The sequence below is a fragment of the Dreissena polymorpha genome, chromosome 7 (genome assembly GCF_020536995.1).
Source record: "Dreissena polymorpha isolate Duluth1 chromosome 7, UMN_Dpol_1.0, whole genome shotgun sequence".
Classification (NCBI taxonomy): Eukaryota; Metazoa; Mollusca; class Bivalvia; order Myida; family Dreissenidae; genus Dreissena; species Dreissena polymorpha.
Window position 1 is genome coordinate 91880263 of NC_068361.1, and position 17162 is coordinate 91897424.

The 17162-nt window shown below is 35.6% G+C and overlaps 1 protein-coding gene across 3 annotated transcripts in view; it reads left to right on the forward strand.

Moving 5' to 3' along the window:
* The window catches only part of LOC127838452 (microtubule-associated protein RP/EB family member 1-like), a 64334-nt gene extending 49182 nt beyond the window's left edge, over nucleotides 1-15152 (forward strand). For 2 of the 3 annotated variants that reach the window (XM_052366240.1, XM_052366238.1), the window contains exons 2-5: nucleotides 1175-1308; nucleotides 4564-4602; nucleotides 10306-10412; nucleotides 14799-15152. In XM_052366240.1, coding sequence (XP_052222200.1) covers nucleotides 1188-1308; nucleotides 4564-4602; nucleotides 10306-10412; nucleotides 14799-15137 — 606 coding nt within the window. In that variant the 5' untranslated portion in view covers nucleotides 1175-1187 and the 3' untranslated portion in view covers nucleotides 15138-15152. Of the gene's footprint in view, nucleotides 1-1174; nucleotides 1309-4563; nucleotides 4603-8574; nucleotides 8682-10305; nucleotides 10413-14798 lie in introns of all 3 variants that reach the window. The other variant, XM_052366239.1, reaches the window with a different exon arrangement.
* The last annotated feature ends 2010 nt before the right edge of the window (nucleotides 15153-17162 follow it).

The following is a 17162-nucleotide window of genomic DNA, read 5'->3' on the forward strand; positions in this document are numbered from 1 at the left end:
CGGTTTAACGTCTCATGCGAAAGACGAGTGAGTAGGTGAGGTGCAGCGGGGGATCGAACCAGCGATCTCTGGATTGTGAAGCCAGTGTGTTGCCACTAGACCACGGATCCGCTACACATGATGAACTCTGGCTATGATCTCTTTATAAACCACAGGCCTTGGTTGTCAGTGATGTCTGACTTGGTCATTTTTTGACTGTCTACAGACCCCCCCCTTTTATTTCAAAGCGGCGCAGTAGGGGGCATTGTGTTTCTGACGAACACATCTCTTGTTGTGTTCTGTACTGTTAACAAGTGCCAGTTATTGGGTATGTGAGTTGGTGAAAAGAACTGTGCTGTGATGGGAGTTCATGTAACTTAATGAGGCCCAGGGGTTTGAGAATCTTATTTATAATTTATGATTTCTCCATGAGGTTAATTCTCATCATCTGCCCAACAGCCTGCAGATACATGTATATGTTCTCAATGAAACAGCCTTTAATATTGTACATGTATTCTTCAATATCTGGCAATTTACCCCTTACTGCCTAAGCCCTATCACCAATAACGGGTAATATGTGGATGATAATGTGATGTTTAGTTATTACTTGTAACCCAGCTTACTCAGGAAAAGTTTGAGCACTGAGGTGATTGACAACTATATAATATGGTGAAAAATCCACATACATTAACAAATGTTTTTCACATGTACCAATTTATTTCTGTCAGTGTGATATTTAAAATTAATTAATTAAAATTCAGTTAAAAGGATTTTCTCTTATACATTTGTAAAAACTAATAGCAGTGTAATAAGTCATGTCATCGTCATTCATTTCATGTCAGAGCTCTTTGAAATATGCACCCAGTTGACCAACACAATGGATTTAAATCAAGAAATCATGGGCTGAGCAATCAAATTCATTTATGAAAACTTTTAGTGGTGAATACTTTAACACAATTGCATAAGCCAATCCATGCATTTGAAATTTGCAGTCCACACAATCTTAACAGGGACAACACTTAAAACAAAAAATTCTATAAAATTGAAAAGTGTTTTCCCTGATTAGCCTGTGCAGACTGCACAAGCTTATCAGGAATGACCCTTAACTGTTAAAGACTGCACAGGCTTATCTGGGATGACACTTGCATTAAGTACAGTTTTCCCAGAAATCTCACTAATGTCTTTATGATTTCAGAACTATAGACGCCATGGCAGTTAACGTGTACAGTACGAGTTGTACACAGGAGAATCTGAGTAGACACGACATCATCACATGGGTCAACGACAGTCTCCAAACTAGTTATAGTAAAATTGAGGAATTGTGTACAGGTACGTCACCGCTTGAATGTAGTGATTTTCTTGTACAAGTCTAATTGAGCCCTTTCTGGGAAAACTTGGCTTAATGCATGTTGATGAAGTTTCGTCCCAGATTAGGGTGTGCAGTCTAATAAGGGACGACACTTTCCACTTGACACAGTTTTGATTTGGAACAGACTTCCTTTAAAAGAAAAATTCCATACAACAGAAAGAGTTGTTCCTAATTTAAATTAGCCTGTATGGAGTGCACAGGCCTATCTGGGACAACACGTTAATTATGGAATGCATTAAGTCCTGTTTTCCCAGAAGAGGCTAAATGGGAAATTTAACCTTGTAATAGGCTGCTTGGAATGGTCTTATGTTTTCAAAAATGCAGGTGTATGTTTGCTGATTGTATTATATGAAGTGAATGTCCTTGAGTTTGATAATTTTAGGTCTCAAACAAACTATAATATTATATTATGCTTTTGTTGGCTTTTCTTAAATGTAAAACAAATCATGAATTATAATTGGGCACCAAAACATACATGTACTGCATGTGCTCTGTGATGAAACATTTCAGATTCCTTAATATTTTTCATTTCAGATTCCTTAATATTTCAGTGCTTTTTTATACCTCAACAAACGAAGTTTAAGGGGGGTATATAGGAGTGAGCTTGTCTGTAGGTCGGTATGTCGGTCTGTCTGTCGGTCCGTATTAGGCCAAAAAAAAAATAGTCTTGGTTCAGGGAACATGGCCAGAAAAATGTAGGAGGGTAGGTAGGTTTTTTCTTTTTTTTTTTTTTTTTTACCAGTCGACTGATTTCAGGGTGAAAAAGGGTCAGTTAATGCACCCATGATTGTTTAAACACTGACCAAATGATTAACATTGCACATGTGGTATTTAGTCGTTGTATATTATTCAATATTCCTAGCTCTTTATGCACTTCTTCAGGGCTAGCGCTGGCCCAAAATTTCTTTGAGCCAACCATTTTTTGTTTGTCTGTCTGTGATAGTGTGACCTTCATATTCAAAAGTGAACACGCCATCTTTATCAGTCTCTGGTGTTTGGGGTGTGACCTTCAGAATTTTTTTCATCATGAGACCTGACCTAGTCTCCGACACGTGCTCAAGAGTCTGAATAGTGGCTGTCAAAAGAAGGGTAACCTCAGAATAGCACAAGTCTTTCTTCTGGTACATTTTTTGATAAAATGGCAATGGGTTTGAGCGCATCACACAGGAAGTGAGCAGTGTACATAAATTTGAATGTTGCTATTGGTTTGTACAGGCTAAGGGCCTCACAGTACATTGATTTTGATTCATTATCAAAGCGAAGCCAATTGTTGTCAAGTTTCCATGACTCTTGGAATGCTCTAGTGTTTTGTGTTTTAATTTTTTTTTTTTGTTGTTATGACTCTTTAAGGTTAAAGACGCCATGTTAGCGACTGTAGAGACAAAGTGGTTACTTCCATTTTTATAGTAGACTAGATGAATGACTCTTCCTATGTGTTAAAAATTCAAAACTTTAATTACAATTAAACCGCGCGTGTTTTTCACATTTTCATTTGATTAAAATACGCTGCTGTCAGTTAGCATAGTGTGCGAGTAAAACAAACAAATTAATTAATTATCATCTTTTCATTTCGATCGGAAATTGGCAGAAAGTTGTAACATCATCGACATAGAACTAATTATTTAATTATCACTTTTAAATTCAGATCAATAGACAGCTTGGAAATAATTAAATTATTGTCACGCTTCTTTTCATTTTTAATCTTCAATAATACGACATTTGCGACCGGCCGCTATTTTGTTTGCAGACGACAATATTAACTGTGTATTCAAAGTGCACAGTATCTGCGCATGAATGACCGAATATTACTCCATAGCTCCACCCATTTTTACATTTCATTCAACAACGTCATTTGATGTGTAAGAGAGCTCAATGTTGATTGGCCAGCTAGCATGCGCACTTCAATGACAATAAGGTCAAGCGATGTCTCGTATACAGGTGCAGACCGGTTTTTGTTCACTGTTCAAATTGCGAACACTTTCATTGAAACAAAGAGAAAAATATAGAAACCCAATCCAGATTTAAATGGTGGCTGTTTTCAATGAAATTTTACGAGATTTTAGCATTTTCGCCATCAGATTTTTTTCCATGGACCAAAAAAATCGTTAGGGTCGGGGGCAAAAAATAGGGTCGGTCGGGTTCCCTGAACCAAGACTATTTTTTTTTTTGGCCTTAAGTGTCCGCTCTCTAATTCAAGTTGTTTTCATCCCATCTTCACCAAACTTGGTCAGATGTTGTATCTTGATGATGTCTAGGTCAAGTTCGAATCTGGGTCATGCTGGGTCAAAAACTAGGTCACTTAGTGCATTTGAAACATTGAGCATGGTGTCTGCTCTCTAATTCAAGTAGTTTTCATCCGAGCTTCACCAAACCTGGTCAGAAGTTGTATCTAGATGATCTTAAGGCCAAGTTCGATCATGGGCAATGCCAGATCAAAAACAAGGTCACAGGGTCACTTAGTATGTTTTACACGTTCGGCATGGTGTCCGCTATCTAATTAAAGTAATTTACATCCGATCTTCACCACACTTAGTCAGAAGTTGTATCTAGGTGATGTGTAGGTCAAGTTCGAACATGGGCCATGCTGGGTCGAAAACTAGGTCATGGGGTCACTTAGTGTGTTTTAAACATTGAGCATGGTGTCCGCTATTTTTTGTGAAGACAACGTGCAAAATATTCTGTGTCAATGTGGCATGTGGGGGTATTCGTCATGTCTGTGACAAAGCTCTTGTTTTACCCAAAATTACAGCCTCTTACAGACTGCATTTTAATAGCAAAAAAGCAATATTTTTCCCAAAAAATCTGGCCAAAATTTCGAACAAAAATATGCAGAACATAATTTTCCAATAAGCTTAATAATGAGTTTATTTAGTTTATTATACAGGGATATGATTCTGTAACACTTTATAATATACATTTTAAAATGCTGTTAAACATTCACTTTTAAACAATGTGAATACTGATATTTATCATCATATGAATAATGTGTATTTTTCCAAATTGCATGGTTTTCCCCCTATTTTTCTCAACCCAAAAAGCAAAGGCTGTAAGATATGAAGTCCCAAAAAAGAACGTATTTGAAACATAATGTTGTATACTTAATTTGAGGTATTCTTTAGAGAATAAATCAACAACAGAAGAAAATAACTTTAAAAAAGTTCATATGACCATAATTTGCTGTTTGCTATAATCTTTTGACCTGCTTTATATTCCAGGTGCAGCATATTGTCTTTTTATGGATATGTTATTTCCAGGTATGTTAACTTCTGTTTATTGCTCTTCTGATGTAACATATTCTAAAATGTTAATTTTTAGTGAGGCTGTTTTCGGAGAAAACCCGAGCTATTGTCATAGCCAGCTCGCCATCCGCCGTAGGCGTCGTGCTAAAACCTTAACATTGGCCATAACTTTTTATGCCCTCAGATCATAGGTTCTGGGGGCATATTAAAATCGCACCGTCAGTCAGTCAGTCAGTTAGTCCCGTCCGAATTACTTTCCGCTCAATAAGTCAGGCAATTGTTATCCAATCTTCACCAAACTTCATGAAAATGTGTAAGGCAATAACATATAGATCAAGTTCGATAATCCGCCTAATTTACCCAGACACTCTTGAGTTACAGCCCTTGAATCATCGTAAAATTGGTTTTTTTCTCATTTCCGCTCAATAACTTAAGCAATTGTTATCAGATCTTCTCCAAACCTCATGAAAATGTGCAAGGCAATAACATCTAGGTCAAGTTCGATAATCAGCCAAATTGACCCAGACACTCCTGAGTTTCAGCCCTTGAATCATCGTAAAATTGGTCTTTTTCTCGTTTCCGCTCAATAACTCGAGCAAATTTCATAGGATCTTTACCAAACTTCATGAAAATGTGTAAGGCAGTAATATCAAGGTCAAGTTTGATAATCAGCCAAATTGACCCAGACACTCCTGAGTTACGGCCCTTGGATCATCGTAAAATTGTTGTTGTTTTTGTTTCCGCTCATTAACTCGAGCAAATGTCATAGGATCTTTGCCACACTTCATAAAAATGTGTAAGGCAATAACACTAGGTAAAGTTCAATAATCAGCCAAATTGACCAAGACACTCCTGAGTTATGGCCCTTGAATCAGCGAAAAATTGAGGTTTTTTCTCATTTCCGCTAAACTTCATAAAAATGTGTAAGACAATAAAATCTAGGTTAAGTTTGATAATCAGCCAAATTAACGCAGGCACTCTTGAGTTACGGCCCTTGAATCATAAAAAAAATTGCGTTTCCACTCGAAAAATGCTCAAAACTTTTATGTTGCTTTAGATGTAACCTGCATATTTGGTATGCATGTGTATATGGACAAGGCCTTTCCATACTCACACAAATTTTGACCCCTTTGACCTTGACCTTGAACTTAGGATCCGCGTTGAGGTTTCGAAATCTGCGTTAGCTTTCGAAAAAGCATTTCTTGGGGGCATATGTCTTCCGATGGAGACAGCTCTTGTTAAATATTGAAGATAGCACCTTGATATTTGGCATGCATGTGTATCTCATGGAGCTGCACATTTTGAGTGGTAAAATTTCAAGGTGAACATCATCCTTCAAGGTCTAGGCTGCAAAAAACAAAGTCAAGGGAAGTAATAAGCTTTAAATGGACATAGTTATCTTACCTGCCCACGTATATATTTTTGTTAAATAAATCAAAGCGGCGCATTAGGCGGCATTGTTATTCTGGCAAACACATTGTAGTAAAAGGTCAAGGTCATCCTTTACAGTCTACGGTAAAAAATACAGATTTAAGGGAAGTAATAAGCTTTAAAAAGGGAGAAAATTATTCAATATTGAACATAGCCACTTTATATATTTGGCATGCATGTGTATCTCATGGAGCTGCACATTTTGATTGGTGAATCTACAGTCACAGTAGTGGCTTTTAATTATTTGCTACTAAAAATAGAGATTTGTTACAGACAATAATTTTCAAAGGAAGTAATTTATATAATTATAAATCTCGTATTATATATTTCCTTACCAAGAATTGAAGTTCTTTTCACAGTTACTGCAAGGATTTATTATTTTGATTATTTATAACCCAAATGATTTATTTGTCAAAGTTTTTTTTTAATGATATAATTATAATTTCTTTGATGTTCATTACATACCTGTGGACTTATGTCCATAGATACATGATCAACTCTGGCTATGATGTCTTTTAAACCACAGGCCTTGGTTGTCAGTGATGTCTGACATGGTCATAATTGCCTGTGAGATTCCCCCCCCCCCCCCCCCCCCCGGTTGGATTGGACAAAATTCAAGGGAAGTAATAACCCTTAAAGCGAGATGATTTCTATACCTGCCAAATGATAAATAGAAATTTTATTTCAATGCAGCGCAGTAGGGGGCAGTGTGTTTCTTACAAACACACATCTCTTGTTGGGTCACCAGATCAAAGGTCAAGGTCACTGTGACCTCTAAAAAAAAAAAAAGATTGTGACAAGCTTTCGCAGCCGAGCGTGGCACCTGTAATGAGGTGCTCTTGTTAAAACATTACATTATTGTTTGAGCCATGTTGACATTTCTTAGCAAAGAGAAAGTTTCATTTGATCAAAACATTTTCTTCTTAAAATTAATAATTTGTTAAAGCACCAAGAAGTATAATAAATTGCAACAGAACAAGATTAATATTTTGTGTTATTGATTCCTCTTTGACGTGAACAGTGGGGGTTATACAGTGTTTTTTTTTCACCATTTTGGGAATAGGGCCGGGTCCCTTTGAATTGCGAAAAAAATTAATTTAAACCTTCAAATGGGAATTTTTAGGTCCTGTTTGGGAAAAAATATTTAACTTTTTCCATTGGGAAAGGGGCCGGATACCGGACCAGATTTTTAACAAAAAAAACACACACACTGATATAGCTTTGCATTTGTCCATCAGTCTGTCATTTGATAGGTCTGCTAGTTGGTCTGTTAGATTGTAGACGTTTCATTTCAGTGCAATATCTATAGGAACGAGTGTTACAGAAAGTTCATTTCTAGTAATTTGTTTGTTGTTTGTCAACTGTCCCATCGTGGCTAGGTTTTGAGATCTTTCTGCCCCCCCCCACCCCCACCCAAAAAACGCACACACTTTGAGAACAGTTTTAATCTACATGTATAATGAATAAAAAAATGAATAAATTGTCGGCTTAAATACCTTCTGAAAAACTTACCTCTGCTTAAAGCACCAAGACATAAAAGCAGTGGCAGTTCTTGTTAAACTGAGGTGAGCGACCCTTGGCCAACATGGCAACAACAATATTGTACCCAAGTATGCAATTAATGACCTTTCTTTATGCAGTCCATCTTTGGCATCCAATTCTTGTCTTTTATAACTAAATGGAGCTGTGATTATTATTGATTTATTTCATATATGTTCTGTATCACATACATATGTTTTGATGTAATGAAATAAATGATCAGTTGTTTCTCAATTATAGGTGACATAAGTTTTATGTTATAATTTCTTGTTTAATTCTTAGTTATGGTGCTACAGTTTTACAGTGTATTTAAGTGTCTTACTTTTGCCTGGCATAAGTTTTTCAAATGTTAACTCTTAAATTGTTTAATATTAACATATTTAAAGTGAATAATGTGTTATCTGGATTCTGTTATGATATTAATCTATTAACTTAATGTTATTTTCTTTGTTCATTTGATACAACAAAGTCTCTAGAATAACCATGTTTAAACAGATATGGAGCTTTTAAAAATACACTGATTTACTTTTTGGAATGGTAACCTGTTAAATGTATACATACAATATGCAGAACTTATTTTAAACTGCAAGGTAAAGACATCCTTTAAATAACAATCATATTCTCTTTCTTCAACATAAAATATTTGTTAATATTTAAAGGAATTTGATCGAACTTTGTATTATTACCACAAAAGTGTGTTCCAATGGCAATATTTAGCTCTATCTGTTTTGTTAAAATAATTGACTACTAGGCAAGGAAGTTTGTTTTCTTATACAGCAATATAAATAATAGCCATCAGATAATACTGGTCTTAGACTTTTGTCCAAGGGATTTTTTGTAAACCCCATGTCTAAACAGCATATTTATACAGTTGGTGTGGCTTTTTACATTGTAATGTATTTTAATGATACATATCTCCTGGAGGACTTTAACAGGTTTCATTCATACAAGTATGGACTTTATTTGCAGATTTGTCTTCCTTGTTGTTTAATGCTGATGATATAATTCACATTGCAGGAAGTATTATTATGAAAAAGGTTAAAATTTCAACCAAATTGGAGCATGAATCGATTCACAATTTCAAGGTGCTTCAAGAGGCCTTCAAAAAAGCAGGAGTGGATAAGGTGAGAAAGGGAGATAACTTTCAGGTCAGGGGAGAGAATGCCAGGTGTTCCTAAAGGGAGGCCATTCCGTTAATGAGTTTCTCCTAAGGAAGGGAGGCTATCACTTGGTTATTGAACTATTGACCAGTTATGTTACTACTAATCACACATTCTTTACAGCTGTCTGATTGACATTACTACAGCAGCATTTCAGGACCATGTTTTGATGTCAAAACATTACGGCTAGTTTTATTTAAAATGATATAAAAGTCCTTAGGCATTTCAAACATTTGCATCGGCCAGAAAGTTTCTGAAGATGTCTGTTAACTTGTTTAACCAGATTTGTTTATAGTTATGGGATCAACACTAAAAAAAATTAAGCTGGTATTTACAAAGTTGAATCACTAAAATTGTTTCTGAATTTTTAAAAATACAAATATGGTTTTATTTTACAGAATTAAACAAAATCATTTGCTATATACGACCATAGGCTTGCTTATAATATTATTGTATGAACATGATATATTATTAAGGTTGAACTGTCAAAGTGCCTGATGTAGGCCTTCAGTACCAATATTTGTGAGTCATGTTTACAGCCATGAGTCCTGAAATGCTGCTTAGCATGTGGGTACATACAGCATGCCTTGCCGATGACACATATCCGAACCTATGCTATGCCAACTCTTCTGTAGACCAAGAGCCCTCATGATTCTGTAGATGCTGTATACCCATATGAACAAACATATATGTTTATTATTTTATGCGTTAATTAAGTGTTCTCATTAAAAGGTAACCCCACAAACCTCATTGCATTTACTCATTTGTTATTTTATTTTAAATATGGAATGTACTAGAATAATATTGTTAATAACAGATATGTTTATTTATGAAGGTTGTGAGTGCTTACTTAGAAGTGAGAACATTTAAGTGAATGCCTACTAAAACCTGCAGAAAGAAGGACATTTATGTCGTGATAATTATTTTAATGTAAATTGTGAAGAAAGTTTATTTATTATTTACAAAAACAACAACACAAATAAACCAGAATGAAAGAATAATACATGCCATAATTATTTATTATGGACATTGACTCTTTTGAAAAAAAAGGAGTCATATCTAACTTGGATGCACGTTTCCTCCTCCTTGCCATTGACCTGCCTGGGATATCTATTCATGTTTATGTTCTATGAATGAACTTGAGTTTCCTTCTTTCTTCTAGCATGCCTTACTAACCAGATATTTGTTTACAGTAATTGTAAGATTAAGAAACAAACAAACTGCATTGTTATTACCCAGGATAACACACCACCCACAGCAAACCAATGTAACCCTGTTCTGAAAAATTTGGCGTAATGCATGTGCGTAATAGTTGTCACAGATTAGCCTGTGCAGTCCACACAGTCTAATCAGGGACAACACTCCGCTTGCCCGGATTTTCTTGTAGAAGAGACCTTTAAACAAAAAATTCCATAAACGCAGAGTGTTTTCCCAGATAGGCCTGTGTGGACAGCACAGGCTTATCTGAATGACACTTTACGCACATGCATTAAGCCCAGTTTTCTCAGAACAAGGCTCAATGGTATCAACCAACTGTTACCAATATCTAACCCCTGTTTATGTGTTCTCTATTTGTACCTCTTTGCAGGATCAGTAGGCCTTAAAAAAGTGAAATTCAATACAAATTTAGAACATGAATATATACAGAATTTCAAGTTCCTGCAATCGTCGTTCACGAAATTAGGTGTAGACAAGGTAGGTGGGAGCGGCGTGACTTGTCGGTGTCTCAGTCGTGCCACTTTAGCCTTTTCACAGGAATGAGCCTCACTCTTGAAAAACGGGGCTTAGTGCATGTGAGTAAAGTGTCATCCCACATTAGCCTGTGCAGTTTGTAGTAGACAGGCCAATCAGGGACGACACTTTCTGCCTACACTGAATTTTTGCTAAGATGAGTCTTCTTTTAAGCCAAAAAATGCGTAGTGTTGCCCTTTATTAGCCTGTGCCGACTGTACAGGTTGATCTGGGACAACACAATATGCACATTTATTAAGCCCCTTTTTCTCAGAGTGAGGCTCTAATTCATTATGTTCCTACATAACCAGAATATGGGTCAGGGGGAAAATGTCTGCAAAGCTCCTTGAATTCTATTTTTTATATGTCCTAAAATTTAAAGGAAATATTATGGTTAAGTCTGTTTGTAAACATTAATATTTTATAAATACAATGTGGATGAAATAAGAGGAATCATCTTTCAGGTGTTGTGCATGCAATCAGATTGCCTTATTGTTGAATTTTCTGATAGTATGAAAAACGACTGTTGGTCTGAATTTGCCAGATACATGTAAGTCATTAATGGGCAAGTTTCAGGTCATATTTTTGAAAAGATACGTTGTATGGGAATTTAGTTCCCCTTTACTATACCCATATGACACATGTAAGGTTAATATCAGTTTTCTTTAGGAACATTTTTGTTTGATACTTAAACACAAATTAGTAAATCCATTCCCAGAATGAGCAAATACAAGACAAATATGTAAATAAACTGGTTACAGAATTAAGGAATTTTATCTGAAGAATGTACTTAAAATTTTCTCAAATGAGCTTTGAGGATATTATTGACCCTAGTCCAATATTCAAGGTCCTCATTTGAATTGTGTTGTAATGTTTTTTTATGCCCTTCTTTGAAGAAGGCAGCATATAGCAGTTTCACTGTACGTCTGTGTGAGCTGTCCTGTCTCAGCTTTGATTGTGTCATATATATGATAGATTTTCAAATAAATTTAGGGCAAATGTCCAACCATAATAAGAAAACATGTCACATGATGACCTGTCTCTCTACCTTAACAATTTCCTACTTAAAAGCAAAGTGAAAATGGCTATATGCAAAAAGAATTAAACCAGAACAGCCTGCGAGTAACTTGCAGTCTGTTCAGGTTTTATGCTGTTTGCTGCTCATCAGTATCTGGAGGTTTGGAGATTTGAATCTAGTAAAAAAGTCGTAAATTAGATATAACTTTCCAAGGGACTACAAATGTGTGAAAACAAGTATCTACGTGGTAAGAGGCTAAATAAGTTAATGGTCAAGAGCACACATGAAGGTGGAAGGTTTAATTTGTCAATAAAAAACAGCTTAAATATTCTTGTCACAAGTTTGCCATGTACCTGGATTTATAAAAAAAATTGTATGAATGGGGTTCCAATATGTGACAACATATCACGTGAAATACTTGATTCAAAGTTCAAGCAAGGTCAAACTTGGGGTTCAAAGGTAAAATTTTGTAATAAAACATCTTGTAAGAAGTTTGATTTGCAATTAATCAGGCTATTAAAAAATAAGTTACTAATTATGACCACCTTAAATGTAATGCTGCAGAGCTCCAGATAAGGGCCGTACAGCCGTAAATACAGCTTTTTCGTGAAGGTTTACGCATTTATTTTTATAAACTGGACGTACAATTACGACTTTAATTTTCCTTTTACGCATTTACTAAAACAATCTGGCCGTACCATACCGCGTCAGCGCAGCGTGATTTGTCGGTCTCTAACCTAACGGCGCTTTTCGTTAATTTAAATTACCGAAAAGTTGTAGACTGGGTTCTGGTATTATTGTCTATTCTGTTGTGTGATTTCTGATTACTCGTAAACCCGTCAAAAACAATATGTCTGCGCGCATGGGAAGGCTGGCTAAACCCAAAAGTGGTAAAAGAAACACACACTTTTTTCGCATATAATGGCTACAGTCATCTTAACCATCCAGACATTCAATCTGTAAACCCAGAACAAGACATTGTCGCACCGATATTAAACGATTTGATTGCATTGTTGGCTAAAAAACGTAAGAAAACACAACAGGAAACGATCCAAACAAAAACTGTGGAAGCTTGGAAAACCAAAGTTTAAGAAGCTAAATATATTTATTATAATTGCTGCAAATGTTTCTGTAAAGTCAGTTATACACCCTTCAATATCCAAGAACACGGGTAGTACAGTTCTACCTCTATTTTGTATATGGTAGTACAGGTACTAATTGATTTTCAGCGTTTTTCCTTTTCTTTCTGTCAGTGGCAGTACCGTTACTAATTTCACAAATCCTTATCTGGAGCTCTGATGCTGGTTACTTGGTAGAAAAAAGTTACTTTATTTTATTTTGAGCTGAACATGTCTTGAGGTGACACGACTTTTTATGTGCATGTTAATATAGAGAATACTTTGATCTTTTATCATCCTAAGTGATATGGCATCGACCTTGATGTCAACCAGTTAGGGTTCTAGCTCACAGAGGCTTGGGACATAAAAAAAAATGCTTCCTTATAATATCTCAAGAACTTGTGAATTTAGAATGATATAATTGGTAAATGGTTAGTATTGAGGGGAGAGCAGGCCAAAGGTCAATGTCATAAAGGCATAGTGTTCTTTAAAGATCTTGTTCAAAGCAACTGCACATATTGAAGACTTGTCTGCAAAATGGTGGTGAAGCGGGGGCTGACATGTTATACAAACATCTCTTGTTAACATTTTCATTTGTGTTTATAGTATGGGGCTACTTTGTTGCTTTTATTTGAAATTTTTGTCTAAGGAACATTTGTGAAGTTTTCATATAACTTGTACAGTTTGCTTCATCTGCTTGAACTTATAACTAAGTCATCTTTTTTACAGAAATTATTGAACTACCTCTGTCCAAAGCTATGAAGTTTGAGCAAAAAAAAATTTTTAACATTAAAATAATAATGTTAATGTATTTGTGTTTAAATACTTTGCTTACAAGTTTCTTTAGTATATTGTGTTATAATTGAAACAAATGTACACAATGTGATACATTTTATAAAACATTCATCGTACTTAGCTATTTAATTGTATTTGTTTTTGCTTAAATGAACAGTTTTCCTACTAATTCACTCTCAAATCAATCAAAAAGTTGATGTGACCTTATGAAGGTCTGTATCATTGCAGTATTGCCACAAAATTCTTTATTTTCTTGTGACACATCTTCCAGACACCTTTGTATTGCATGGTAACATATTGACATAATCAGATGACTCATCTCTCATCTATGTTAATGCTGAAAAGCATCTTGCAATGTCTAAATATATTTTTATGTCCCCCAGTCTATACTGGGGGACATTTTGTTTTTGCCCTGTCTGTTGGTTTGTTTATTGCAAATTTTGCAATATTGAAGATAGCAACTTGATATTTGGCATGCATGTGTATCTCATGGAGGTGCACATTTTGAGTGGTGAAAGGTCAAGGTCATCCTTCAAGGTCAAAGGTCAAATATATGGGGGGTACATAGTGTTGCACAAACACATCTTGTTTTATGATGTTTTAGTAACACACACAACTATATTAATTTTACCATAATGTTACTTATACTAATAGCATGTTTTAATATAATTATATTTGAATTCAGGCTTACTTTGTTTTTTTTTGGTCTTCTTAAAATTAATGGTGTTCATTTGATTTTCAAAAATGTCCTAAATGTATGCGTGTTTTCTGATTCTGATTCTTTGACTTTAAAGTAATCTTAAATAGAATTTGTAAATTTGAATTTGATTACTGTGAAATTAAATGATTTATACTGCTAAATAATTCTGAACATTTTTTGAAATACATGTATGTACATTCAAAGATGTAATCAAAGCCCTGGATTTATTAAAAACTTCTTACAACAAAACATGCTTATTCCTTCTTCATGAAGCATTTAAAACTAAAAAAACATTTCTTAACTGGTGTCTTATCAGCTATAATTAAAATATTTTGTTTTGGTTGCATGCAATATGTTGAATAGAAAATTTTGTAAAACAGATTTTTCACTGTCTATTATTTGAAGTTTAATTTCTGATGATTCTAGATAAAACCTAAACCAATTTAGCAATCTAAGTGAATCTGTGTGCCATATCGTTAAAAGAATTAAGGAAAATTATTAAAAAATGACTTCTCAGTCTTAAAATTAATAAAAAAAATGACTTGTCAGTCTTAAAACAAATAATATTGACACTAGGTGTCAAAAAACATGCAACATCATATAAACCTGATTAATAAATATGGCTGCTAAAGACATTGTATATATTAATAAACTGTATGAGACTCCATATATCTACTGCATGCCTATGATCTCACACTAGATTCATTTTCCCCGCACAGATAATACCAGTAGAGCGGCTGGTGAAAGGTAAATTTCAAGACAATTTCGAGTTTGTCCAGTGGTTCAAGAAATTCTTTGACGCCAACTATCAAGGCCAGGAGTATGATGCAGTGGCCGCACGGGAGGGCCAACCGCTAGGTGGTTCTGGCAAGCCTGCAGGGCCCGGGGGTCTCAAACCCAAGAGCCATGTTGCCAAGCCAGCTGCCCCAGCAGCGCCGGCCGCGGCGCAGAGAGGTGGGTCTTCTGGGCTTGCTGCACCCTCAGGTCTGATTGATTGTAGTTTGTTATGGACTGTTTGGAGTTTTATTAACATCTTGTCTTTCTTGATTAGCCTGTGAATTAAAACTGGGTTTTTGTTTAGAAGAGACTTCCTTTTTACATAAAAATTCATAAAAGTGGCAAGTTTTGTCCCTGATAAGCCTGTGTTGAAAGCACAGGCTAAACTAGGACAACGCTTTACGTGCATGCTTTAAGGTAAGTTTTTCAAGAACAAGGCTCAATTGGTTTTGTTTGCTAGACTTTTCGTCAAATTGTTCTAGCTATGCTACTCACCCAAATGTCTGTGTCAGTGTCGGCATTTGTGAAATGCCCTGTTGAAGGTAAAAGTGCTGAATCTTTATAACAGTGTTTCTTTTAAGGTTTTTTATGTCCCCCACTATAGTAGTGGGGGACATATTGTTTTTGCCCTGTCTGTTGGTCTGTTGGTTTGTTTGCGCCAACTTTAACATTTTGCAATAACTTTTGCTATATTGAAGATAGCAACTTCACATTGTGCATGCATGTGTATCTCATGAAGCTGCACATTTTGAGTGGTGAAAGGTCAAGGTCATCCTTCAAGGTCAGAGGTCAAATATATTTGGCCAAAATCGCTCATTTTTTGAATACTTTTGCAATATTGAAGATAGCAACTTGATATTTGGCATGCATGTGTATCTCATGGAGCTGCACATTTTGAGTGGTGAAAGGTCAAGGTCATCCTTCAAGGTCAGAGGTCAAATATATGTGGCCCAAATCGCTTATTTTATAAATACTTTTGCAATATTGAAGATAGCAACTTGATATTTGGCATGCATGTGTATCTCATGGAGGTGCACATTTTGAGTGGTGAAAGGTCAAGGTCATCCTTCACAAAGTCAAGGTCATCCTTCAAGGTCAAACATCATATAGGGGGACATTGTGTTTCACAAACACATCTTGTTTTAATGAAAGCTTCACACACGGTTTTTGTGTCATTCTGCGAGTTCACTGACCATTTTGCATAGCACTAACCTGCAATTCAGCAGAACTATGCCTTTTTTTGTTCTTCACATGTGTTCCAGACTTAACAAACTTTTACTTGCCAAGACCTGTAATTGTTTCCAGCTTTTAAAAAGATTACACATTCATAAAAGCAACTACCCTACACTTAATTATACCCATTAATTATACCCCTATTACCATTGGTAATGGGGGGCTATATAGGAGTCACTTTGTCGGTCTTTCCCTAAATTTCATCTGATCTTCACCAAACTTGGTCACAATTTGTATCTAGATGATGTCTAGGTCAAGTTTTAATATGGGTCATGCTGGGTCAAAAACTAGGTCACAGGATCACTTAGTGCGTTTTAAACCGAAAGTTTGTTCGGACCATAACTATGTCATTTATCGTTAGATTTTAAAATCGCTTGGTACGTTTGTTTACCATCATGGGACGGTGTGTCATGCGAAAGAAGTACGTCGATATCTATAAGGTCAAGGTCACACTTGGAGTTCAAAAGTCAAATGCTTGTCCGGGCCATTACTTTGTCATTTATTGTGAGTCTTTAAAATAATAACTATGACGTTCATTGTGAGATTTGAAAATCATTTGGCACATTTGTTCACCATCATTAGCTGGTGTGTAGCGCGAAAGAATTACATCGATATCTCCAAGGTCAAGGTCACATTTTGAGTTCAAAGGTCAAAGATGGCCATAAATGAGCTTGTCCAGGCCATAACTATGTCGTTCATTGTGAGAGTTTAAAAATTATTTGGCACATTTGTCCACCATCATTAGACTTTGTGTCATGCCAAAGAATAATTTTGATATCTTCAAGGTCAGTGTCACACTTTGAGTTCAAAGGTCAAAAATGGCCATAAATGAGCTTGTCAGGGCCATAACTATGTTGTTCATTGTGAAATTTTAAAATCATTTGGCACATTTGTTCACCATCATTGGACGTTGTGTCATGCGAAAGAATTACATCAATATCTGCAACGTCAAGGTCATACTGTAAGTTCAAAGGTCAAAAATGGCCATAAATGATCTAGTCCGGGCCACAACTATGTCATTCATTGTGAGATTTTAAAATTACTCGGTATATTTGTTCACAAACATTGGACTT